This window comes from Dipodomys merriami, unplaced genomic scaffold (genome assembly GCF_024711535.1).
Source record: "Dipodomys merriami isolate MVZ:Mamm:240054 unplaced genomic scaffold, mDipMer1.0.p SCAF_12, whole genome shotgun sequence".
NCBI lineage: Eukaryota > Metazoa > Chordata > Mammalia > Rodentia > Heteromyidae > Dipodomys > Dipodomys merriami.
In genome coordinates, this window is record NW_027202493.1 from 23,345,001 (window position 1) to 23,371,442 (window position 26,442).

The 26,442-nt window shown below is 38.5% G+C and overlaps 2 protein-coding genes across 5 annotated transcripts in view; one reads left to right on the top strand and one right to left on the bottom strand.

The window, feature by feature from the left end:
* Trappc11 (trafficking protein particle complex subunit 11) overlaps nucleotides 1-8,753 on the bottom strand; it is a 38,566-nt gene extending 29,813 nt beyond the window's left edge. For 2 of the 3 annotated variants that reach the window (XM_070016423.1, XM_070016420.1), the window contains exons 1-5: nucleotides 8,606-8,753; nucleotides 5,405-5,629; nucleotides 2,505-2,674; nucleotides 1,813-1,883; nucleotides 242-356 (exon numbers count right to left, since the gene is read on the bottom strand). In XM_070016423.1, coding sequence (XP_069872524.1) covers nucleotides 242-356; nucleotides 1,813-1,883; nucleotides 2,505-2,674; nucleotides 5,405-5,608 — 560 coding nt within the window. In that variant the 5' untranslated portion in view covers nucleotides 5,609-5,629; nucleotides 8,606-8,753. Of the gene's footprint in view, nucleotides 1-241; nucleotides 357-1,812; nucleotides 1,884-2,504; nucleotides 2,675-5,404; nucleotides 5,630-6,435; nucleotides 6,566-8,605 lie in introns of all 3 variants that reach the window. The other variant, XM_070016422.1, reaches the window with a different exon arrangement.
* A 215-nt stretch (nucleotides 8,754-8,968) lies between these two features.
* On the top strand, nucleotides 8,969-17,635 carry Rwdd4 (RWD domain containing 4). 2 transcript variants are annotated; one of them, XM_070016424.1, is made up of 6 exons: nucleotides 8,969-9,190; nucleotides 10,989-11,069; nucleotides 13,177-13,286; nucleotides 13,368-13,515; nucleotides 15,009-15,126; nucleotides 17,531-17,635. In XM_070016424.1, exons 1-6 carry the CDS (start codon nucleotides 9,167-9,169, stop codon nucleotides 17,584-17,586), a joined length of 537 nt encoding a protein of 178 aa, XP_069872525.1. In that variant the 5' UTR covers nucleotides 8,969-9,166; the 3' UTR covers nucleotides 17,587-17,635. The 2 variants fall into 2 exon arrangements, with proteins under 2 accessions (XP_069872525.1, XP_069872526.1); XM_070016425.1 differs by having other exon boundaries at nucleotides 9,166-9,242.
* The last annotated feature ends 8,807 nt before the right edge of the window (nucleotides 17,636-26,442 follow it).

The following is a 26,442-nucleotide window of genomic DNA, read 5'->3' on the forward strand; positions in this document are numbered from 1 at the left end:
CATTAAGTTTGAAAGTCTTCTAATTTTCCCTTCTAAGAATGTTAGCAAACCTCTCTAAACAAAGGATTTCCACAAGTAAACTTAAGAAATTACTGAGCATAGTGGCCTCAGACAATAGGAGAGTTTACCAGTTTCATGTTACTCTTTATCCCATGTACCATTTGAATTCTTTCTTTATAAATGTGTCTTTTTTTTATTCCTAAGGAACAATGTAAGGATGTTATAGAGAACCTCTGCTTACCTTATAATATACCCCACGAGGTGGTCAGTGTGGGGCAATACGAACAAAGACTTCCCTGAGAGTTCACACACGTTGCACAGAGCTGCTGCCCTTTCTGAAGCAATCACATCTTCTCCTGTTAAGTCCCAGAAACACAAAGAAGTAAAATACACGTGTATTTTCCACACTAATATAGTTCAAAGGCATAACTCTCTGAACGTTTAAAATACTATTTATCAAAACAAATTACAAGAAAAAAAAAAGAAACAAATTACAGGGAATGGAAACATGATTTTATTCTTGTTATTGCTGTTGTTTGTGCTTTATTTTTTATTTTGTCTTTTTAGGTAAGCAAAAACAGGGCACAGAAATGGAAGAAGGAAGGGTGAACAGATGCAGTTATGGATTCAATATACACCATTAAAAATATATAGTATGCAACTTGTGAACAGCAGGAGGGGGAATCTAAGGGAGAGCAAAGGAAGGGGTGACATTATCCAAGAAGAATGGCACTCATCATCTGACTTAGGGGATTGTAACCTCTGTGTAATACCTTAATAACAGTACAATTATATTTTTAAACTATAATAAAGTTGGAATTAGAAAGAACAATTTTTCATGTTAAAAGGAATTCTGGGCCCCTTGAGAGCTTGGAGTCAGAAATTACACAGTAAATACCCATTAAGAAAGCATTATAGAATTTTCTGAGCCAGAATAGGCCAGGCAATGCCACATCATGTAACTATTTAAAACAAAAAAGAGCTGAGTGCCAGTGGCTCAAACCAGTCATCTTAGCTACTAGGAGGCTGATAACTGAGGATCACAGTTTGAAGCCAGCATGGGCAGGGAAGTCTAGCAAGCGTGAGGCCGAGAGTTCAAATCCCAATATCAACCCCCTTCCAAAAAAGAAAGAGAGAGAGAGAGAGAGAGAGATAATTGGCATGCTACAAGTTTCAACACAGCAACAAAAAATACTTTAGCCTATGAAAATTTGGTAAAATAAGTATTTAAAATGAAAACATTTTCCTGGAGGAAATGACAAATCCTATAGCATTTATCACTATGTAAAGGAATAAAACATTAGATCTCAGATAAGTAACATTCTTTTCTATAAAACTATTCTGTTAATTGATGTGTGCCTATATGAGGAGCTAAGTGGAACTAGGAGTAGGAGTTAAGATTTGTGGTCTCTACTATTTTAATTTTACTACAAATATTTATCCATGTACAAGTGGTGCTTTTTTCCCCCTTTTTCTTTGTTTCCTCCTCCTCCTTTTCCTCTCCTCCTTTTCTTTCTCCTCCTTTCCCTCCTCCTCCTCCTCTTCCTCTTTTTCCGCCTTTATGTTTTTAGTGGTTAATTGGAGATAAGAGTCTCATGGACTTTTTCTGTTTGGCTCCTTCAAACCACGATGCTCAGATCTCAGTCTCCTGAGTAAGCTAGGATGATAGGCGCAAGCCACCAGCACCCAGTGATTGGTGCTTTCTAAAGGTTAACACATTTGTCTTATAACTCTGTAAAATGTTTAAACATTAAAAACTAACTACCTCATAATATGAAGAGCTGGAAGCTTAAAGCAATTAACATTGGATACCTGGTGGCAGAGGGGTCTTCTTCTGAATCAAAACCACTGCGACCTTTGTGTTCCTTCCTTGTAAACTCTGCCTGCAAAAACATAGCAATAGAATTAAGTAATTAAATTGTTAGAACTAAGTATATCCAAAATACAAGCTGGATAACTCAATCGAAGATAAATTCAACTAAAATGATCATTATCACAGTAAATCTTTTTCTGAACAAAAAGAACATATAACTTCATATTATGAACTTCATATTATAAGTTCCCTAATTTCAATTTTCAAAGTATAATCTCATATCAAGCTTCCATCCTTATAAAACTCTGCTTAAGAGTGCAAGTTTAATATATACTTTAGTGTAAAACTTAGAACTTTGAGATATTAATCATCCAAAAGAATTACCTTGATAAAAGGGATAGGGAACAGGAAAAATGTGACCAAATAGTAAAGTACTATTTCCAAAAAAGATCAAAGGTATAAAACAACCACTTGCAAATTCAAACCATTTTATATTCCAGATTTCTTCATATACCATGGTATCATATTTAGTTAATACTTAAGACTGGTTATTGGGAACTGAGCAAGTTTCTGTGGAGTTCAACAATCCCCAAAGTATCCACTGCAGTCTAAACAGTCCTCAGTCTAATAAATGTTAGTAAAGACATTACAAGCAAACTACCTGGGCCAACCTGATATAAGCAGGTCCTACCTGACAATTTCTACCCTGGTTGCACATTCAGACTGCTTTTCTTTCCATTGAGGCTCATCCCAATCCAATTCATAGAAGACAACCACTAGGGCTGGCACCAGATTCAGATGCTTATTCATCCAGCCAGTCTTTAAGATCCCTTTAGGAATGTACCATTCATACGATGTCCTCTGCAAACAGGAGGAAATGAAAGACTTATGTGACAAGAGCAGCAGAAACCACCCGAGTGCCAGGCACATTATATGCATTTATCATTCAATATACTTACTGCTCTTTTTTGTTGTTGTTGTTGGTTGTGGGGCTTGAACTCTAGGCCTGGGCACTATCCCTAAGCTCTTCAGCTCAAGGCTAGCGCTCTACCACTTGAGCCAGTGTCACTTCTGGTTTTCTGGTGGTTTACTGTAGATAAGCGTCTCATGGACTTTTCCTGCCCAGGCTGGCTTTGAACCATGATCCCCAGACCTCAGCCTCCTGAGTAGCTGGGATTACAGATGTGAGCCACCGGCGCCCAGCCATACTGCTCATTTTTAAGATGTGGACATTCAGACCTACAGAAATTAGGTAAGAAGGCTGGGTGCCGGTGGCTCATGCCTGTAATCCTAACTACTCAGGAGGCTGAGATCTGGGGAATCATGGTTCAAAGCCAGCCTGGGCAGGAAAAGTCCATGAGACTCTTATCTCCAGTAAACCACTCAGAAAACCGGAAGTGACACTGTGGCTCAAGTGGTAGAGCGCTAGCCTTGAGCTGAAGAGCTGAGGGACAGCGCACAGGCCCAGAGTTCAAGCCCCGGACAAAAACAAAAAAAAAAAAAAAAAAAAAATTAGGTAAGAGATAACAATTCCTGAGGTAGAATCTATTTTAAATTGAGGAAGGATGATCAAAGACAGAATTCCTAATGACGCCAAGATTTCAAACACATTGTAAACAATCTAGCCCTTTTCTAGGTAATTCTATTTCTATTCTTCACCAATCCAGCTTTTGTTGTTGCAAATCTGCTCAAGTAAAATACTGTGTAAGCTGGGTGCCAGTGGCTCACTCCTGTCATGCCACCTATGTGCATAGCTGAGACTGGAGGAACATAGTTCCAAGACAATCTGGACAAAAAAGTCCTCCAGCATCATCTCAACAGAAAAAAATTGGGCATAGAGGCACATACCTGTCATCCCAGCTATGGAAGGAAGCACAAATGTGAAGATCACATAAATAAGAGGACTGTAGGGGCTGGGAAGGTAGCTCAGGGGTAGAGTGCATGCCTTGCAAGCATGAGGCCCTGGGTTCGATTCCTCAGCACCACATAAACAGAAAAAGCCAGAAGTGGCGCTGTGGCTCCAGCGCTAGAGCGCTAGCCTTGAGCTGAAGAGCTGAGGGACAGCACCCAGGCCCAGAGTTCAGGCCCCATGACCGACAAAAATAAATAAAAATAAATAAAAATAAATTTAAAAAAATAAGGACTGTAGTCCAGGTTGCAAAAAAAACAAAAACAAACAAAAAAAAAAAAACAAGACCTTATCTCAAAATCGCTAATCAAAAGGGCTGGAGGCATGCTCTGCAATAGAGCATCTTCTTAGTGTGGGACCACCAAACAAACACTAACCTTAACTCCACTAGGGTTTTTATAACAGTATCTTACCTTACCCATAAAATAAAAAGTGAGACTTAATTCTTAAATATGAAGACAAAACAGCAGTCACTTTGAATGGTAGCAATAAGGGCCAGAGTAAAAGTAAATATCATAGATGTGCATGCTGGCCCTGAAGAATTCATCTGAAATTCCAAATTACTTCTACCCACAGTGACTCAGACTACTTCAACTCACAATGAGCTACTGTTTAATTCAAGTAAGGAAAATCAAGGACGGTAAGGAAGTCCAAGACAAAGAAAGCTGGGGACTAAAGGAAGAATTGGGAGGAAGAAATAAAAAGCAAACAACTGCAGAATTAAAGAAAGAGGAAAAAGGGTTAGTTGTACTTAGCCCATACTGGGTAAAACTACGGCTGAGATTTCTGTTTTCAGAGATGGGTAGATAAAACCCTGATGACATTGTTTCATATAAATACTGTTCTAGGGCAAAAACACAGATACAGTGAGGTAGGTATTATATAAAAATATATATGTAATTGTATATAGTTTAAGTATTATATAATTTATATAAATTGACATTATCAGCTTTATAAATTGTTTGTTGTTGTTGGTCCTGGGGCCTGAACTCTGAGCCTGGGTGCTGTCCCTCAGCTCTTCAGCTCAAGGCGAGTACTCTACCACTTTGGCCACAGCACCACTTCCAGCTTTTTCTGCATATGTGATGCTGAGGAATCGAACCCAGGGCCTCATGCATACAAGGCAAGCGCTCTACCATTGAGCCACCTTCCCAGCCCTATAATTATTCTAATAAGGCAAATTAATATGTCATGTTATTCGCCTTAAAAGTCAGTTCTGAAGTTTGCTTTCTTCATTCCACATTGAGTAAACTGTTTTAGTTATGTGTATCTCTCAAAGATAGAGAAGTATCTTGGTTCAATCTGTATCACCAGCTGGTTGCCTGGTTCTAATTACACTTGCAGAAACAAGCACCCAAAAAAAAATGTGTGAAATTGAACCAATCTGCAAAGACCACTGATTCTATAATACTGGTAGCGATGAGTAGAGAATGTAACTTTGTTAAAATTGTGGAGACATGTGGGTGTTTCCCCCCCTACAAATAGGGGAATTTTTAAAAAGGGGAGAAAGCTTTTTAAAGGGATTATCAAAAAATGTGAATATTAAACATATTATTACACAGTAAGTAAAAATGCCTATCTTGATAAATTCAGGGATTTTCTAACACAAACAATGGGAACAAAACAGATACACACATACACACACCAAAGGAAAAAAATGTATGCAACTGTATTGTCATTACCTTTGGTCTACATTTGGGATATTCATGGTCACCTGGGAGCACCTTGAAAGAAATTGGTACCCGATCAGCTCTCCGATTGGCACAAAAAGCATCCCAGACAGCTCGATGGACAGCATTGTATACCACATCTAGGCCCGTAAGTGTGACAAAAGCCATAGGCCGACAACATAATTCCACAGGGAAATCCCATTGTGTGGCGCTCATGTTTAAGATGTCATAAAAAATCTGAAATACAAATGATAACACACTCAGTTTTCAAAAAACTAACATCTAAATCTAATATATGAATCTCATTTTTTTAAAACACTACACAAAGGAAAAAGCTTTGAATGTCTGAAAACTGTCAACCAAATACAAGAAAGCCAGAAGAAAAACTTTAATTGCTGAGTAGGACCTATTAAAAAAACATTTTTTTTTGGGGGGGGGGAGCGGTCATGGGGCCTGAACTCTAGGCCTGGGCACTGTCCCTCAGCTCTTTAGCTCAAGGCTAGCACTCTACCACTTGAGCCACAGTGCCACTTCTGGCTTTTTTTCTTTTTTGCTTATGTGGTGCTGAGGAATCAAACCCAGGGCCTCATGCATGCAAGGCAAGCGCTCTACCACTGAGCCACCTTCCCAGCCCCCCTATTAAAATTATTAACATGAGATTTTCTGAAAAATAAAATAATGTGGCTGGGCACCAGAGACTCACTCCTATAATTCTAGCTACTCAGGAGACTGTGATCTGAGGATCATGGTTCAAAGCCAGCTGGGGCAGAAAAGTCCGTGAGACTCTTATCCCCAGTAAACTACCAAAAAAGCCAGAAGTAGAGCTGTGGCACAAGTGGAAGAGTGCTAGTTTTGAGCATAAAGAAGCTCAGGATTAGCACCCAGGCAGTGAATTCAAGCCCCAGGACTAATACGAAAACAAACAAAAAACTTTAGTTGTAGTCTACTTTTAGACCAATCAACTGTTCACTGTTCTGCCTTGATATCATGTGTTGTGCTGAAATCATAAAGTATTTTCACAGTAAAAAGAAATGTATACCAACCTTTGGGATTAACAGACCAAGAAAGTAGGAAAATCATCAAATTAGCCAGGTATGGACAGAAAGGTCATGAGTTTGAGGTCAATCTAGGCTACATATTGAGCTCAAGGTGGCCTGGGGTACATGAAAGATGCTGTTTCAAAAACAAAACAAAACAAAAAGCAAATACAGCTACTTGAAATTCATTTCAACAATGAATAAAAACAAATTTAACTTACAGATATAAAAACCAAAACTTCCTTTCTCTGTAACTGCTAACATCCAATTTCACAAGTTCCTAGGCTATTAGTAATATATGCTTATTATCTACGTAATTGGTATCTTCTCAATTTTTAGAAACATTAAATGTACCATTTACAGGGAAAAAATAAGAGAAAAACTAATGAATAAAAATCTCTAGGAGAATGTATTGTGTTCTTTAGATGAGCTTATAGTAAACTCAAGTGTGCACTGACTTTAGAAAAGCAATTATATAAATATGAGCTTATCTGAACAAAGTTCATTTCCAATAAAATTTGTGAGTTGCTTTTAATGAGATGAATCTTCAACAATATATTACGTATAGCTCAAATATAATCTTTGTGAAAAATGAGGTGTACTTATGCCACCACTTCAGCTCTAAAACATAGAATACTTCTCACAGACAGGTTAATTGAGGACGGATGATTATGCAGCTCAAGCTTAAGTACTGAAGGAGCAATAAGTATTGAAAAATGACTTGAAAGGCCTGCCAGAAATGATAAAATGTCTGAAATGTAAGTTAGCAGAATTTCTCAAATAGATATTTTTAGGACATAATTAAGCTATGGGGGTAAAGATAGAAATAAACTAGTTCTAGAGAATTCCAACTGAAAACAAAAAGTATTTGGGAGTGAACATTAAAAACAGGTCAAAATGTGATATTGATATCTCTGTCTACTGCGAGAGTCTACACTAGACTCTACAAGCTTATTTCCCTTAGAATCAAAGACTGTCAAAAGAAATACCTGTGACCTTTGAAAACAGAATTGAAAAACTGAGAGCTAGAAACGACATAAATCTTTACACCAGTAGTGTCCCAATAGGAATAGTGTAAGAGCCACAAAATTCATTGAAAGTATTTCACATTGAAAAGTAAAACAAGAACCATGTGGAAATCACTGTAGTGATATTTTACTTAACCCAATAGACCCAAAAGTAACATAAATGTAATTACTAATAAAATCTTTTACCATTTTTGAACTAAAGCCTTCAGCAAAAACAACAAACAAACAAACAAAAAACAGGTGCTTTATACTCACAGCATGTGTCAAATTCAGACTAGCCTATTCCAAGCCATTAACATGTGACAACTGACTCCCTACCAGATCAAAGTTATGGTAAATCGGTTCCAAAACCACTGTATGAAAACTGTACCAGAAATTGCCACCTTATGCTACCTGTAAAGCTTGGGCACGTGAAACTGTCATGTTTTCTTCTGTGAGAAGAGGGGTAGATGCAGACTGCATGGATCTCAGTGATAGCCAGAGGAAGGGGAAGGGGGAAATGTTACTTTCTGGGATGTTAAAGGAGCAACGTCACCAAACCAGGACACGGAAGCAAGAAAAAGCAGGCAGCCTTGAGCACTCTGGATGGAGGTCGTGTAGTGTAAGGGATTACTATCTGGCGGCCAAAGAGGATGACAACTATGCTGACCCTTTAAAGTGGCACGTAAACGAATAAACACAGATTACAGACACATAGTACAGTTGTATTTTTATAAACTGGAGGTGCAGGTGCAGGACACAGGCTAGGAAGACGAAGGGATTTAGAGGAAGTCCAGCTACAAAAGATCTGGTGGGAAAAAAAGGCTGAAATAGTGAAGGAAAATAAAATACATCTCGCCCCTTGCTGGGAAGGAGCGGGGCCGGGGTCGCACGTCCAGACGTGTGGACTCGAGGACAGACAGGAGCAGGAACCTGGCAGCTCCAAAGGCAGGCGACATCTTCCTCCTCTGTCCCCACCCCTACCTGGAAGGCCTGGGCAAGGAACCCTGGAAGGTTCTAGAGACAAGTGCATTTTTCTTCTCGGCAGGTTAGAGCGCTGTGGGGACCGCCGCGGCTGATGCCCTAGGAAAGCACAGGCCCCCAAGCCAAACACGCCAAGAGACCGGGGGCCCTCGCCAGGCCCCGCGGGCCTCCGGACCCGGACTCACCCCGGCCGCACGCCCCGGGCCCGCGGCGTCTGAGGCCGGCTGCAGCCAGCCCCGGAGAGGACGAGAAGGAGGACGCAGGGACGTCACCGGGAGCCCGGGAAGACCGCCGAGCCGCCAGCCCCAGCCGCCTCCAGCTGGCGAGACTTCCTTTTCCCCACCTCCGCTAGCACAGGAAGCACTTTCTGAGCCTGAGTGACAGCGCGCACGACCAACCGCAATCCCGGAACTTTACGCAGTCGCTCAACACGTACGGAAGGCGCTCCCTTTCCTAGAAAGGAAAGGGCTAGGGGCGGGGAGAAAATGAACCAATAAGGGAAGCGTAAGTGGAGGGGGCGGAGCCTCCGTCGTCACCGCCCAAGTATCCCCAGTCCCCTTTGGGTGCCGGCGTCTCACCAGCGTTGGCCTTGGGCTTCTGGACTCCTGACCGCGGCTCTTCGCCTGGCATTGCCCAGGGTCGGGGGGGATCGCGTGTGAAACCGTGCCCGGCTGCGAAGAGTGCTCCCCGCAGCACGAAAGGGGCGCCCTGGGCTCGGGGCCACTGCCCCCTCCCTGCGTGGTGCGATGAGTGCCAACGAGGACCAGGAGGTGAGACCCTCCCCCCGGGGCTGGACGCCCCCTTTCCCTCGCAGACCCCAAGGTAGGGAAGCCCGTGGACCCGCGTGTATCCTCCTGTAGGAGCCCCTAGAGGCTGGCCAGGGTACCCCACTTTCAGCGGTCCCCCGCGAGGCGAGCATGGATGGGTAAGGGTCCGCTCGGTACCCTCCCCGCACACACCATCGTGATCCCCGCACTTTTCATTTTGCACCCCCCCCCCATCCCCAGTTTCCATATTAACGAGATGAGGTGTCCTTGCTGCTCGACCCTGGTGCACTTGGCTGTCCTTAAAGCCTGTCGTTCTGGCTCAGCGTTTGTGTGCTGAGTTATGATGTCTGGGAATCTGATCACCTTCAAATGTCTTAAATCTGTTGTCTGTCAGAAAAAGGGTTAATTGAGTTAGATTTCTCCTGGAGGAAAATAGTGACAGCAGTGTCAACGGCTTCTGTGTTGTGAAATCGTTTTTTGTCTGTCCCACCAGACTTACAGGGTCGATGCATGCTTAGATGTATTTCTTGCAAGGAAAGTGTTGTTTTAGCGCGGTATCGAGTCAGGGAGTTGGAGGGGAGGCTACCCATCATCCGCAGGGGAATCTTCTAACTCTGGAACGTGAATAGATGAGGCACGGTGTCTAAAAGTAGTGCAGTCCGCACCCCAGGGCTGCACTGTGAGGATGTGGTAGGAGGAAAATTAGAGCCAAGTCTCCTTGGGCAGTAGTGGGTAAGTTGTAGCTGACTGCGTGATTTAGAACAGACCACTTGAAAGTTACCATTTTTACATATGGAAGATGTAACAGAGTTTCTGGATTACTATCATTATAGCACCCAAAGTCTAATCAATTAGTTGACGCTTGAGCATCTTTCTAAAGTATTTTCACCAGGTAATTGAAGGCACGGTATTAAGCTTCCTGGGAGGAAGTAAAGGGAAGGAAAGATGATCACGATGATCACAATGTTCAGTCAGCAGATACCACGTTAGAATTAAATAGGAAGAGCAAGTTCTGATGTTTTATTACACGCTTTGCAGTAATTAATGCATATTTCAAGGTAACTATTCCAGATGGTTGTCCCACAGAAAGGGGTGGAGTTTTCTGATTGTGCTTCATATTTCTCATCTCCAAGTTTAGTGCTTTTATTCTACTTCAGGCTAGGAGAGAACACATGGTCTAAAGCTGTTTTAAACTGAATCATATTTTCCTCTACACAGGAAGAAATACAGAGATAGGGTCTTCTTCACAGGATTGATGAAAGCATCAAGTGAGACAATCCAATGTATATTGCTTAGCCATACTCGGCACAGAATTTTAAAGTATTACTAGTATGATTGTGTTGATATGTACACATCTATCATAACCACTTGAGGTCATATGCGTTATCATAGTTTGTCATAATTTAACTTTATCATAGTTTGTTTTATCGTAGTTTATCATAGTTAAGGCAAGTGCTCTACCACTGAGCCACCTTCCCAGCCCCAGTTTATCATAGCTAAGAGAGCTTGACGGGCTGAGAAGGTGGCTCAGTGGTAGAGCACTTACCTTGCATGCCTGAGGCCCTGGGTTCGATTCCTCAGTACCACATAAGCAAAAAGAAAAAAGCCAGAAGTGGCGCTGTGGCTCAAGGGGTAGAGCGCTAACCTTGAGCTGAAGAGCTAAGGGACAGCGCAGAGACCCAGAGTTCAGGCCCCACGACTGGACCCAGAAAAAAAAAAGAGAGCTTGACTCCGAAACTAGGGTCTCCAGTTCCGATCCATTTATACCACTAAACCAAACTCATTGACTCTTCTCTTTCAGATGGAGCTAGAAGCATTACGTTCTATTTATGAAGGAGATGAGAGTTTCCGGGAATTGAGCCCAGTTTCATTTCAATATAGGGTAAGATATAGCATGTGTAAGTATACTGACTGCTTTGCTAGAAACAGAATCTAAAGATGGCTAAAAGTGTTGATTTTGTTTTTTGAAATTAGTAGTTTAAATTTTTTTCTGTATTTTCTGAAGGATCCAAATGAAAACTCATCACTATGGTACCATTCATATTTAGCATTTGAAAACTTAGTTCAGAACTTTTTTTTTCCCCTGCTTTTGGGCCTAGAACTCTGGGCCTGGGTGCTGCCCCTAAACTCCTTTTGCTCAAGGCTAGCATTCTACCACTTGAGCTATAGCACCACTTTCAGCTTTTTCTGTGATTAATCAGACATAAGAGTCTCATGGACTTCCCTTTTCAGGCTGGATTTGAACCATAATCCTCAGATCTCAGCCTCCTGAGTAGCTAGGATTACAGATACAAGCCATCAGCACCCAACTCATTCAGAACCATTTTTAAAAAAATAAAATAACTTGGGTTTTTATTTTTGTTGTAACAAATCATAAAATTTAGAAATAGATGAAATCTATTCCTTGAAGAGGAATGAGATGGGAGTTTGGAGAGAATTATTCTTTTGTCTTTGCTAGACTCTTTCTTTGTGTGTATGTGTTGGGGGGGGGGGCCTGTGGGGAGGATATTCAGACTTACTATGTATGTAGCTTGAACTAGCATCAAACTTGCCATCCTCTACCTCATTCTCCCAAGTGCTGGGACTATAGTGTGGACTACTATACTCAGATTTGGTTCTTGTACCAAATAGTTTACTATGTTCCTAAATTGCTTCCCTACTTTCACTCCTTTCTTCAGTTTCCTCCTTACTCTCTACCATTAGTCCTCTATCAATCAGAACTCGTCAGCTCTCTAAAACACTTAGTTATTCCTTTATTTAAAAGGTTTAAAGAGTTTCCCTTGCTTACAGAATGAGGACTACCTGTATTCCTTCCTCTGCTACTCATAAGTCCTCCTGCTTGTTTAAACTGACTCTCCAAACTTCCCCTGGCATTGACAGCCATTAGGCATAACAGATTGTTAAATCATTTCCTAAAGTGTTTTTCTTTTTTCTTATCTGCCAGGGCTTGAACTCATTGCCTCATACTGGCTTTTCTTTCTCAATACCAGCTGATGTTCTACCACTTGAACCACCACTGCAGCTGTCTTTTTGCTAGTTATTTTGAGATAAACTCTCAGACTTTTCTGCCCAGTCTGACTTCCAATTTCAGTCCTCAGATCTCAGCCTCCTAGTGGTCAGGATTATAGACGTGAGCCACTGGCACCCAGAAGTTGGGGGAAAGGGGCCGTTAATGTGAGTTCTAAATTAGTGTGTATCAGTGTTAAATGTCTAAGAGTTGTTATATTATATTTTAGACATTTGATTACTTTCAACTGGTTCAACAGAAAACAAAGGGAAAAAAATCACACGTTGGTGGAATGAGTGTTGATAGTGTTTGGAGAGATAAATAGGCAAGAAGTTTTGAGTAAATAAAGACCAGTAACATTCATGGTACTATTTGAGTTTTTCGTTACGATTTAAAAAGGTTTAAAATGTTAGGGGAGCAAAAGAAAAGACACTGTTACAATTATTCAGGAATTGCTGTCCAGCCTAAAGTATTCATTCCTTTTCTTTAACTTTATCCTTTTGTTTTTTCTCTCAGTTTTACCCTTGGTTTTCTGGTGTCTTGGTAATGTGCTAATACATACAGATTGACTTGTTCTTTATATCTACTATAATTAAGCAGTTAGGAAACAAGAAAAAATATGTGGTGTTTCAAGTTTATGATTATTTTGGCCCAGTCCCCTCATCTTCTCTAGCCTTCATCTTGGATTTAAGACAAAAACGTGTAAGATGTAGCTTTGGTACTGGAAAGGCTGGGGGTCTAGTTGAGAGACAGATGGGCCATGGGCTTAAACTAAAGCTGTAAGGCAGACCAGATTAAATCAGAAGTTAGACTCAGTATTGCTATCACTCCTGCTCAGGTTTAGCCTGGGACTAGACCTACTCAAAATCTGAGCTGAGCATAAACATTGGGAAGAATAAGTAATTTAAAAGATCAGGACTTACTATTCTGTCTTTTTTTTAAAAATCACTTTTCACAAGTGTAAGATTTCTCTTTTTTTCAGATAGGTGAAAATGGCGACCCCAAAGCCTTCTTAATAGAGATTTCCTGGACTGAAACATATCCTCAGACACCTCCAATTATATCTATGAATGCTTTTTTTAACAACACCATGTGAGTAGTTTTGTTTTCCTTGTGTTTTCTTTTCACACCCTATTACTTTTCTCTTGAGAGTATATTTGCTCCACATTACAGATCATCAGCTGTAAAGCAGAGTATCTTAGCCAAGTTACAAGAAGCAGTGGAAATTAATCTTGGAACTGCTATGACCTATACATTGTTTGAATATGCCAAGGACAATAAAGAACAGTTCATGGAGAATCACCATCCTGTCAATTCTACAGTGAGTATGTGATGATTATTTTTTTTTACTAGATTTGTTCTTTTGTTCTTTTGGCTTGAGTGTTCTAGTGATGATTTTTTGATCATTTTTTTCAAGGTTTTTTGGGGGTTTTTTTGGTTCTTTTGTTTTTGTTTTTGGCACTACTAAAATTTGAATTCAGAACCTTGTTCATCTGACACGCCACCACTTGGGCCATGTTAATGAGTCTAGTTAGTATTTTTTGAAAATTGGAAAACTTTTTCTCTGTTTTAAAATGCGTTAACATCTGAGTTAAGTAAGACGTTAAGTAAGCTTAGTTTTCTTCTATTTAACTTGGGAAATGAATTTATATTCTCTAGACCTTCATCCTTCATAAGAAATTAAAATACTTGTGTTTCAAAACTGAAATACTGAAGCCCAGCACAGTGACACACAACTGTAATCCCATCACTCAGGAACCTGAGACAGGAGGATCAGGAATTTTGCTGCATAATTCTAGGCCAGGATGGGTGATTGTATTTCTTAAAAAGATAAACAAACAACAATAATTACCAGCCAGATAACCAGGCTTGAGATCCACTTCAAAGCAAGCCAGAGCTGAAAAGTTCATAAGACTCCATTTCTAAAATAATAACATGGGGGGGAGGGGGGAGGCTGGGAAGGGATGTGAAGGGTAAACCAAAGGAGGAGGGTGCAATGCTTGGTAAGAAATGTACGCATTATCCTGCCCATGTAATTGTAACCCCTCTGTACAGTATGTTCACAAATAAAATAAAATTAAATTTAAAAAAAATAAAAAAACACATGATGAGCCAAGCAAAAAAAATAAATAAATAAAATAAAATAAAATAATAACAAAAGTTGGGCTGGAAGCATGGCTCAAGTGCTGGTGCTTGGCAAGCAAGCTGAGTGAGCTGAAGACACTGAGTTCAAACCTCAGGATCACCTCACCCACACACAAAAAGGTAAAATATATGTAGCTTCTTTTCTTAAATAGTGCTGAACTAGGAGGTCTGAATGTATGAAATTACTACTTCTATGAAGCTGATTTTGTTATAAAGAGTTGTCATGGTCCTGTTACAGTTCAATTTAAAGATATGCTAGCGTTAATGCAAGTAATAAGATCCTTCCAGGGTTCTGTTTTTTTTTTTTTTTTTTTGGTTGATCGTGGGGCTTGAACTCTGGGCCTGGGCATTGTCCCTCAGCTTTTCTGCTCAAGGCTAGCACTCTACCAATTGAGCCACAGCGCCACTTCTGGCTTTTTCTTTTTATGTGGTGCTGAGGAATCGAACCCAGGGCCTCATGCATGCAGGGCAAGCACTCTACCACTGAGCCACCTTCCCAGAGTACAACCAATAGTGTGCTAAAGACACTTGATTTAGAACACAAATTATAGCAATCAGATTATTTTATATATTTATAAATTACTGGATTGTCATCAGGATATTCCTATAGTTAGTCTAACCCAGTAAGTTTTAAGGCACGAACCTTAAGAACCATTTCCTGTTTTTTAGACATCCACAGGCAATATTATCTCAGTTGAAACACAAAATGTAGCCTCGTCAAGTAAGAAAAAAGACAAAAAAGAACAACTTTCAAAAGCCCAGAAACGTAAGCTGGCAGATAAAACAGGTTGGTATTATGTCTTCTCTTTTATAACACAGATAAATGGTCATCTATGTTATCTGTATTACCACACACTGTGTAGTGAGTGCTTAATAGATTTAGATTTAGGGTAATTCTGTACTCTTTGTTCTTGGAAAGTTTGGATTGGAGATCTCTGGGGTCATGGTGTAGAAATATTGCAAGTATTTATTACTAACTCATTACAGGACATGAGCATTTGAAGAGAAGGTAACTGAGAGGCGCAGTAACTAGAAATGAATTTGGAGATTGAGGACCAGTAGGACAGTATACAAAAACGCATATTACTGTGTCTTCTACCTACCATATTTGGGATTTCCTTATTTGTTTATCTCTGTGTCAGGTATCTGTATTAACAACTGGGTAAATACCATTTTCATTTGAAGTGAAGTCTGGTACACCAGAATTGAATATTTCTGCCTGTAGTTAACTCATGTATACAACATTAAGACCCAAGAATAGAATTCCCTAACCTATATTCCTTTTGGAAAAGATTAAACTCTAGTTCATATCAGCAATAGTATTTGATCCTTTCTATGTAATTGGAGATGTTCACATTGGTATCAATCTATAATTTTTCCCCAATCAGGGAAAGTGAGGACATTATCATTTTTACACAATCACATTTATACTTAAATGTGTGTCTGTGTGCTATTGGTATAAGGTTATAAACTGTCCATCACTGAACTGACTCATTTATTTTGATGAAGGGATTTTTAAATGCCATTTCTCTCATAAATGGATATTAGGGTTGGTGGTTTATATTTTATTTAATGTCTGTCTTTGACAGAATAAAAGCAAGCAACCCAGTGTTAGCCCCAAAACTATACTTTTTTAGTTATTATGGTTTGTAAGATAAACACCTTGGAATCTAATACCACCACCTGTCAAAGCATCATTAATACATAAACAATGAAAGAATAACTTGTTAGCCAGCACAGTCCAGTGTTTAGAATTTTGATTATTCTCTATAATATTTTAGCATGTCAGTTATCGGTTGGTTTTGTGTATAATTATCTATGATCATTTCCTATAATTTATATCTCCTGACCTTCATCTCTTTCATGATGTCCACATATCTAAAGTCATTGTCTTCCTAAAATGACTTGAAGCTTTCCTTCTAGATAAAACTTTTAACAGGACAGCCAACAGTACTGTGGGTGGTACAGTTAACTCAAGTTGGTGCCCTACCACTGTGCTCCTCATAACCGGTAGAGGATTCTTTTTGGAGAAGAACCATTAGCATCTCAGGTTTAGCTCCAGAAATATTCTTCTCTCCTATAAAAATCATGGAGTTAGTTTCAGTATTCCCTTTGCTATAAAATTAACACAGGTTAAATATCCCTCACCTAAAATTCTTCAGACTAGAAATGTTCAGATTTCAGAGTTCTTCAGATGATGGTGTATTTGCACACTTATCAGCTGAGCATCCTTCTAGAAATCTAATTTTAGATTATTTTGGATTTAGGAGTTTGGGATTAGAGGTATCCAGTCAATGTAAGGTACTTGTTTTGAATGTGAAAAATGACACAGCATGTATGGAGTATAAGGAGCATTGGGCCATTTGAATTGAATTTGAATTGAAAGTAGCATTTGTTAAACTATTCTTTTTTGCCAGTACCAAGGTTTGATCAGGGCCGTGTACTTTCTCAGATTGCCTACTTGGCTTGTGCAAACTAGAGCCAAGCCTCCTGCCCTGCTTTTCTCTTGCTTTTTTGGAAATGAGTCTCTTCAACTTTTCTCCCCCACCAGCTCTAAACCACAGTCTCTAGATCTCAGCCTCATCAGCAGCTAGGATTATAGGCATGAACCGCCAATACCCAATCTGTTGTTTATTTTTGAATATTTTATTAAAAGAAGGAAAGCACTTTGTAAACTATAAATTCTTAGTTTATTTTCAATCATTCTCAATAAAGGAAAACTGGTTTGAAAAATATTAGATTAAGAAATGAATATTTTATCAGAACTCAGAAAATTAAGACTCTTCTTAGGTTTGAAGCTGAACATTTGTTTATGAGGCCTTCTGTGTTAAGTCTAGCTTCTTGGAGGGAAGGTGCTAACCCTTGAAACAGGGAACTCACACAGCTTCTCCTTTTAAACTAGCAGTGACCTGATAGAAGGCAGAATTGGGCAAATGCATTAAACTAAAATGACCCCAGCCCACTATAACATCTTTTAGTTCTTGAGTAGAACTAGAGTAAACATAATAGGGGTGTACCTCAAACACTTTGTAGAACAATGCTGCTAATTCACAAGGTGATAAACTATTTTTCCAAATAAATGATATATTTGTTGACTCTGTATTTGTTACATATAAGTATATATAAGATTTTAGAATATTAAGACTAGCTGACCAGTCTTAGAAATACATTTGTTCTTTTTTATCCTCTAGATCACAAAGGGGAACTTCCTCGAGGCTGGAACTGGGTTGATGTCGTGAAGGTATAGAACATTTACATTTTAGTCATCAATTTTTATAATAATCATTGCCATCAAGTAATGAATTTGTATGCTCTGTTTTCTTCCCTGCAATCTGTGGAATTCCCTGGATGTCTGTTTACTTTTTTACATTCAGCATGTAAGTATTTTAAAAATATTCTTCACATTCTTTGCTTCCCAACACCCTTAAATTTAGATTTTTCTTAAGTAAGTGAAACTTCTATAGGTGTAAGTAATATTTAAAATACAGCATGACTGTTTCTTGCATGGACATGGTTAAATGTGACAAATTCTAGATAATATGGAAATTAAGTAAGACCAATAATGGAAAGGAATGCTTTAGATTTTTAAAGTAGAAATCAGTCATAATGTTCTCTTAACTGTTGCCTATAATTGCAAGAAGAAAAATTCTGATTTTATAGTTTAAAATGGTTTACTTTTCATTTTAATTTTTCTAGCAAGCATTCTTAAAATTTACTTAAACTCTTGGTAGTTTCAAATATGCTAAACTGATACATAATACACTAAGTTCATTCTGTTTATGGGACTTCATGAAATAAGTTTTGCATGCGGTATGTGCTACGCTGCTATTAGAAGTATTTAATATGACCAAAGAATGAAGATTAGCATTTTAGTGAGAACCACTATATGGGTAATTTAGGACTAGCATATTTTTGTGGGTGTTCTGGTCCTGGGACTTGAACTCAGGGCCTGGTTGCTGTTCCCAACCTTCTTTTTGCTCAAGGCTAGTACTCTTATCAGTTGAGCCACAGCTCCATGTCTGGCTTTTTTGGTAGTTTAGTGGAGTCTCACAGAATTTCCTGCTCAGTTTGGCTTCTAACCACGATTCTCAGATCTCAACCTCCTGAGTAGCTAGGGTTACAGGTGTGAGCCACCAGCACCTGGCAGGACTAATTTATTTTTACAGCTGTTTGTCAATACTAGGATCTGAACTCAGGACTCTGCGCTTATTAGGCAAATAAATACTTTGCCACTAAGTCATGCCCTCAGCCCTAAAATTTATTTTCAAATCCATACATTTGCTATGAAACTATTAAAATAACCTTTATAGCATATAATGTAGTGTAAGAATATTATCTAGGAGTAGGGAGCCTCAAAATGTAATCAGAATAAAGGAGCATGGTTTCTGTTCTCCCATTCTTGGGAAGATATGTTTGCGTTGATGAACCTTCAGTTGCAGTCTCTCATAGGTTTGCTGGATACTTCAAGTTATCTTCGCTGTCACAGGTCGCTCCTCAGCTAAGTCCATTCTCTCCCAGTGAGTGCCTGTCTCAGCCAGAATGCTGCATTTCTAGTATAGCAGATCTCAGCTGAAAGTGCGTACAAAAATCCTCTGGTTGGTGCAGAGGGGATAAAAATGGTGCTCCTTTCCCAACTGGAGAAATTGTTTGTTCTTAAAGGAATCCTTAACAACACACATACAATTCCAAGTTGAAATAGGAAAAAAAAAAAGCCAAATTCAGTAATCTTGGGAGACAGGAAAACTTTTTTTTTTCCTTCGTGATAGGGATCAGACCTAGAACACACATTCTATCACTGAGGTTCACTCAGGCCTTTGTTCTTAAAGCAGTCACCTACCTACACACCGTTCAGTCCTAGAATCACACATCCTAAGCCAATATTTTGCAATTGTGTTTGGATGCCTAGGAAATCTCATAAGACTTCTGGGTGCCAGGTGTACCACGCCAAAACTCTTTGCATCCTTATTCTAAGATGTTGCTTGCATGTTTGCCATTTTCTCTTGAGCATACAGTCACATTTTGGAGCCGCTCCCAATGGCTGCAAGAAGTGAGGCCTTGCCACTAGCACTCTGTTAAAGCTAAAAGCATGCAGACGGTGTGTTCTGTTTCTCGCAGTGTCCTAAAGTGGCACCTCAGGTGGTTCCTACTACTCCCTCTATGCTGTCGGCCACAATACCTGCTTTCTATAGAAAGAGATTCACAGGAATGGAAAACCAGCATCACTTCACATTACATTTTGCCTGTTTTAGAAATGTAGTGCTTTTTTTCTATTATCATTTATCATCCATTTGAATGAGGCTTTTCAGTTTTAAATTTCAATACACTAAATATGACTCTGAGTTAGGATCCTTAGTTTGAAAATATGAAGAAGTCCAAAATGTTTGAGAACATTACTACCCTGAGGACTTTCTGCTTTTCCTAGTGTCCCCCATTCTGAGGAGATACAGAGTGCTGCTCAAGGACCCGATGGTTCTTCTCAGCAGAATTATCATCTCTGTATTGCTTGTATCTCTGTGCCTCGCCTCAAACTTTGCCAATCCTGCCCAGATTTTTATCCAGAAAAATTACAATTTAAGATTTTTTAATCATATTTGCAAAATTATACTTTTAATATTACTTTTCATTATACATTTGTTGTCTGTTATGGGGAGGATAACTCAGTGGTAGAACACTTTCTTGCCTAATCCATTACAAAGTCCTAGTTTTAATCCCCAGCAACACACACACACACACACACACACACACACACACACACACACACACACACACAAATTTATTGTCTGTGATAGGAAATAAAAGTAGAATGTCATTCATTTTATAAATAGCACTTTCTGCTTTTATAATCTTGGTTATAACTTATTTCTGTTGAGGTTGTACTTTTGCTCAGGTCGTATTTCAAATCTTTTTGAAGTAGCTAAGCTTAATGTTGAAAGGTAATTAACTTGGTAAAGAAGCTATAAATAATTTAAATTTCACATTGCTTGAAACTTATTTTCTGTTTGTTTAGTTTTGGTTCTGAGTGGAAATAATGACTCAAATACCATGATCACTTACACTTGTTGAATGTTTCTTATGTCTTTTTCTCTTATAGTTAAGCAAAACCGGCTCTAAAGATGATGAATAGCATTTGGAACTAAAGAAAAGGAAAGCGTCCTTTAAAAAGTAAAATGGGCTCAACACCTTTCATTACTATTTTCTGATATTGAGGTGGCTTTTTTATATAATACAGGTTTTTTGTATGTTTCTTAAAAATATTGTAAGTAGAAAGTTCATGGAGAGATCTGGTTGTATTAAATTATTTTCTCAAACTTGCCTTAATAAAAGGTGAAATTGTTAACATTGTATATTTGATGAAGCCCTCTGAGCTTTGTGAATGGACAGGTATGGGTATACTAACAGTATTTATTTGTATGCTCTTACTACAGTGGATGTGATCATTTTTAAAGGAATATGAAGCCGTTTTCAGGTTGTAGAGCCAAATATTGACTGAGTCACCATTTGATCCATAGCATGATCATATTATAGGCTTCTCTCGTGTTAAAGTCCTCCTCCCTTCTTTTGCCTAGTTACTGAGGTGTAAATTGCTGCTGAGAAATTCAAATCCCAGTATTTGAACTTTATATGATACTCTTTGTAGTTCCTTTTTTAAAAAATTTTTTCATCAGTGAGTGAACTGCCTCCCTTTAATAAATTGATAACCTATTTATACCCTTGTTATTTGGACCAGGGTGTTTGATCATGTGGTCAGAGAATATAAAAACAAATCTGCCAAATACTTTAGAAAGACATTTGTTAGCTCTTATTTAAAACATTTCTCTTTGCTGCACATATCAGGATAGGGGGAAAAAAGGATGCCTTAATATTTAATTTTTGTATTGTAGAAGACAGTGGTTTTAATAAATTCCTATTTATCTGTTATTGTGTTTTTAGTTGTTGGATAATAGGTCTTTAAATGAGTTGAACAAAAAACCACATTTCAAGTCTTGGGATGTTCTTTTTTTGTAGTGTCTTTTTAACATCCAGATGTATTTCTCAACCTCTGCATCTTCATACTATATATAGAACTCTTGAAATGCCGAACTGTTACACATGCTTGACTTTCAACAGTTATCAGTAGAGGGAAGAGTATAGTTTTAGTAGGGAAAGTTGTTGATACTTGCGTGTGATTTACACAGTGACTTTGTATGTGCTCCTAGCTTTAAGAACTCTTAGAACTACTGCTGTGGATTTGGAAGGGTAGGTTGTTTGTACATCAAGTTATACTTCTATAGTTGTTATCTGAGGTTTTAAAGAATACTTATAAAGAAGTTACCTTAGCATAGATAGAGCAGTTCGAGATATGTCCATGGTTTTTAACACAGTTAATCTTGGCTTCATTAAATTGTCTGAATTATAAAGTAAATGTAATTGCAGTTAAGGAATTTAATGTCATTTTCAAAAGCTGAATCACATTTTGTGTCTGGAATTAATGTTAAAATTGAGGACCACTACAATATGCCAACTTGTATTTTCAAGATTCTGTATATGTAATTTTTGGTGTTAGGTTGATTTGTTTGATCATGTTTTCTTGAAGAAATATTTGGTAATGGAAAAAAACACATTTTGTTCTACTCTGGAAATTCTGACATTCATCAAGGTATGTTGTGGTTCATAGATTATAAAAAAACAATGCTAGTTAAATGCCAATGAACTATTTTTACTCTTTTTATATGAAATATACAAATTTTTGGGGTGATGGTGTCGTGGGGGCCTCTTGTTACCTATCATAAAACACTTGAATGTTGTCATCAATCTATCATGACTAGCCAACACTCCCAGTATATTTTCTCACTTGTGTGGAATGACAAAATTAATAAGCAATAAAGTCTGAATTACAGAGACTCTTGTACATGTTTTATTTCAAGTCATTTCAGCAAGAAAAGTTAAAATTAGAAACCTATACAAGGCTATGTAGCCTGTTGAAAACTACTCAAAATGTGGATTGCAAAATGCTTCTTGAATGAGCTCAGAAGAAAGTAAGGAATATCTATAGTCTAGAGTAAATGAATGAATGGGAATTATAACTAGACTAACCTCGATGTTAAGGAAAAAACAAGCTTTCACAATTTCAAGGTCCCAGAAGCCAAGATACAGAATCAGTTCTGGGTAAGGAATCACATACCTGTATATAAAAGTTGTTCTATCCTGTGTGTATACACACATACATTTGTATACATACAGACACATAATTTGTACCCCAAAATTACTTGTATTTCAACTCAAATTCTTTCCCGTATGGGTGATGTTTGTTTTGTTTTGTTTTTTAATCCAAGTTTTAGTTTCAAATTGTTCCAAGTTGGGAGAATTTGTGGACACCTGTAGAAACAGACGGCACCTTCAACTCAGATCTGCACCCATAACAGCAGAGTGAACACAACAGCAGGGCGGCCTGCCAATAGAAGTGTTAGAAGAATAGTCACAAGGACGTATTGACATTACCCATACTCCTAAGCAGTCCATGTAAGGAAGTGGAGTAATGAACAAGAAACTATTAAACAGACTAGAAAAGAACCAAGTAGAACTTCCGATGGAAATGATTGTAACTGACAGAGTTACAGGAGAAGACAAGTGCTTCTTGCAGTATGCTTTGACAAGTCAGAAGTGCATAAATATCCTGTGGGGGGTAATTGGTATTAAATTTGCACTTCTGGTTTTCTCTGTTTAATTGCAGCTAGGAATCTCAGCCATCCTACATCATTTTTTTCATAGGCTGCAACATTTTAACTGAGTTAAGTATGCTGTCTAGCCTTCACTAAGCTCTGTTGGGTATTACAGACATGTCCAAGGATAGATGTTGTTTCAAAAGATTTGGCCAGTAATTTGCAAAGGGCTATCTGATAATTTTAATAATAGTAAATTTAAAAATCATGCTGTGCTATAATATAGAGATTGTTTTGTATTGTTTTATTTTTCTTACCATTGATTAGTCCACAGGGTAAAAACAATAATACCATCTGCTAGTCTGTTGTCATCATTTCAGTGTTTTCAATTATGTGCCAGAATCTGGCAAAATTTCAGTTTGTGAGGAAAGTAATTGAGCGTGTTTACTAGCATTTTGGAATAGAATGAAATGAAAGAGAAGAGAATTGGCCAGAAAGTACCAACATGCACTATGGGATATAAAGCTTCTTTGATGAAATTTCTTTAGAGGTGGACGGATATATACTATGTAAGTTATTAGTAAGTATTCTTCAAAAAAGAGTTTAGAAGCCACTGATCAAACAAAAGATTGAACAATGTTATATTAAGTGTTAATATTTATAAACAAGCTTTTCCATGTGCTAAAGAATTTAACCATTGACTCAAATTGGGATCTTTAATGACTTTGTCAAATTTATAAAAAGGAAAATTCTTCCATGAAGAGTTTTGCTTATATATATTTTTTGCTATTGAGAACCAAAAATAAGAAAATCTGTTTAATTTTTTCCATTTCTACTCGTTTCCTGTATAAATCTAGTTTCCAAAATAAATTGTCTGAAAAGGCTGACGGTGGTGACAGGAAACATTCCCACCCTAGCCATTTTCCTTTTGTAACTGCTGGCATCTGGGAGGTTTTCCAGCACCCTCTGAAGCTATTGTGTGTTCTTTGCAGTTCAAGTCCTCCATGTGTATTTGGAATGTTAACAAATTGTCCTTGATTTTTATTTTATTTTTGTCAGTCATGAGGCTTGAACGCAGGGCCTAGGCACTGTCCCTGAGCTTGGTTTTTGCTCAGTGCCAGATGTCTACCATTTGAGCCACAGCTCCACTTCCAATTTTCTGGTAATTAATTGGAGATAAGAGTCTCATGGGCTTTCCTGCTCAGGCTGGCTTCAAACCTCAATCCTCAGATCTCAACCTCCTGAGTGGCTAGGATTATAGGTGTGAGCCACTGACATTCAGCCTGTCCTTGATATTTTAAACAACAAACCATCTCTATGCTCAGTTCTATCTCCTTTCATTAATAAAACAATGCAATGCAGAAAAATGAGAAAGTATAGGAAAGAGGAGATCCAGATTTAAACACTTGGCTTCAAAATTAGCTGATTCAAAATTAACCTTGGAGCTAGAGACAAAGCTCGGTGAAGCCTTGAGTTCAATCTCCAGCACCAAAATGATAAAAATAAATGTAAACAAAATTTAACTTTGGGCTCAATATGGTGGCTCAAACCTGTAATTCTAGCTACTTGAAGGGAGAGATGAGATCATAGCTCAAACCCAAACCAACAGTTCAGGAAAGTCCTCAATATTTGGCTGGAAAAAGTAGTACACATCTGCAATTGGGGCAGCAAATAAGAAGATCATAGTCCAGGCTTGCTTTGAGCATAAACTTAGTCCTATCTTAAAATAACCAACACAAGTTGGGCACTAGTGGCTCACACCTGTAATTCTAGCTAAGGATTTCAGTTCAAAGCCAACATAAGCAGGAAAATTCATGAGACTCTTATCTCCATTTAATCACATAAAAAGCCAAAAGTGGCACTGTGGCTCAGGTGGTAGATTTCTAGCCTTTATCAAAAGGAGATCAGGATATAGCACCCTGGCCCAGAGTTCAAGCCCCCAGGACTGCAAAAAATAAATAATAATAATAACCAAGCCGGGCACCTGCAATCCCAGCTATTCGGGAGGCTGAGATCTGAGGATCGCAGTTCAAAGCCAGCCCAGCAGGAAAGTCTGTGAGACTCTTATCTCCAATTAACCACCAGAAAACCGGAAGTGGCACTGTGGCTCAAGTGGTAGAACACTAACCTTAAGCTGAAGAGCTCAGGGGCAGTGCCCAGGCCCAGAATTCAAGGCCCATGATGGATAATAATAATAATAACCAACACAAAGGGACTATGGTAGAGTGTCTGCCTACCATACCTGAGGCTCTGAGTTCAAAACCCCAGTATGCCTTTAAAAAAAAGAAAAGAAAAATTAACCTTGAAAGTTTTAATATTGTAGGAGTTCGTAGAATACAAACAAAAGTGCAGAGGAAGGGTTTTCCTGTAATTACAGGAAGATTGTATCAAGCACTCCAGGGGTTCTTTTTCTGCTTGATCTGCGGAGTAAAGCTGAGTGCCCTGTGTTTGTTTTTACAGAGGAAAGGTAGTCTGCGTGGGTTATGATCAGCCTCATTTGTGAAGGCTCATAGTTAATTAAATAGCCTGAAGGGAGTTTTATCTCTCTGAGGCTTCTTCAGTAGAAGTAAATTTAATTCCTATATTCTTTTACTTGACTGTTTGGTATTCCTAAAAATCATGCTATCCCCCACCCCCACCAATCCCCTATATGATTCTTGTTAAGATGTGAAATTGAAGGAAATTGAAAATTGTTGTAACCTTTTCCCTTTTGTTTTCCTGTTATGTTTTTCCGGAAGATCACTAAACTTGTCAGTATGCCATTTGGCTTGATAAATGTCAAATATACTTTATATTCCTCACCTTCCAGAGGCAACTCAAAAATTAAAACTTTAAATTGATGAATGTTAATGATATCATTTAAAACCACCATGATGGCCTGGTCCCAGTGATTCACATTTGGAATCCTAGCTACTCAGGTGACTGAAAACAAAGAATCTCTGTTCCAACCCAGCACAGGCAGGAAAACCTTAGTTCCAATTAACCACCAAAAAGCTGGAAGTAGAGCTGCAACTGAAGTGGTGGAGTGTTAGCCTTGAAACAAAAAAGCTCAGGGACAGGTTCCAGGCCCTGAGTTAGATGAGAAGGAAGGAAAGAAAGAAAGAAAGGAAAGAAAGAAAGAAAGAAAAAGAAGAAAGGAAAGAAAGAAAGAAGGAAGGAAGAAAGGAAGGAAAGAAAGAAGGAAGAAAGAGAGAGGGGGGAGGGGGGAGGGAAGGAAGGAAGGAAAGAAAGATGAAAGAAAAAGGAAAGAAAGGAAAGAAAGAAGAAAGAAAGGAAGAAAGGGAAGAAAAGGCAGAAAGGAAGAAAGAAAGAAAGAAAGAGAAAGAAAGAAAGAAAGAAAAGAAAGAAAGAAAAGAAGGAAAAGAGAGAAAGAAGAAAGGAAGGAAGGAAGGAAAGAGAAAGAAAGGAAGGAAGGAAGGAAAGAGAAAGAAAGAGAGAGAAAGAAAGAAAAGAAAGAGGAAAGA

Bases quoted from the DNA above. Each gene is read 5' to 3' on its own strand.
- Rwdd4 (XM_070016424.1), top strand. From the start codon at position 9,167: ATGAGTGCCAACGAGGACCAGGAG. The intron at 11,070-13,176 runs GTAAGATATAGC...TCTTTTTTTCAG, and splicing joins CAGTTTCATTTCAATATAGG to ATAGGTGAAAATGGCGACCC. The intron at 15,127-17,530 runs GTTGGTATTATG...TTTATCCTCTAG, and splicing joins TAAGCTGGCAGATAAAACAG to ATCACAAAGGGGAACTTCCT.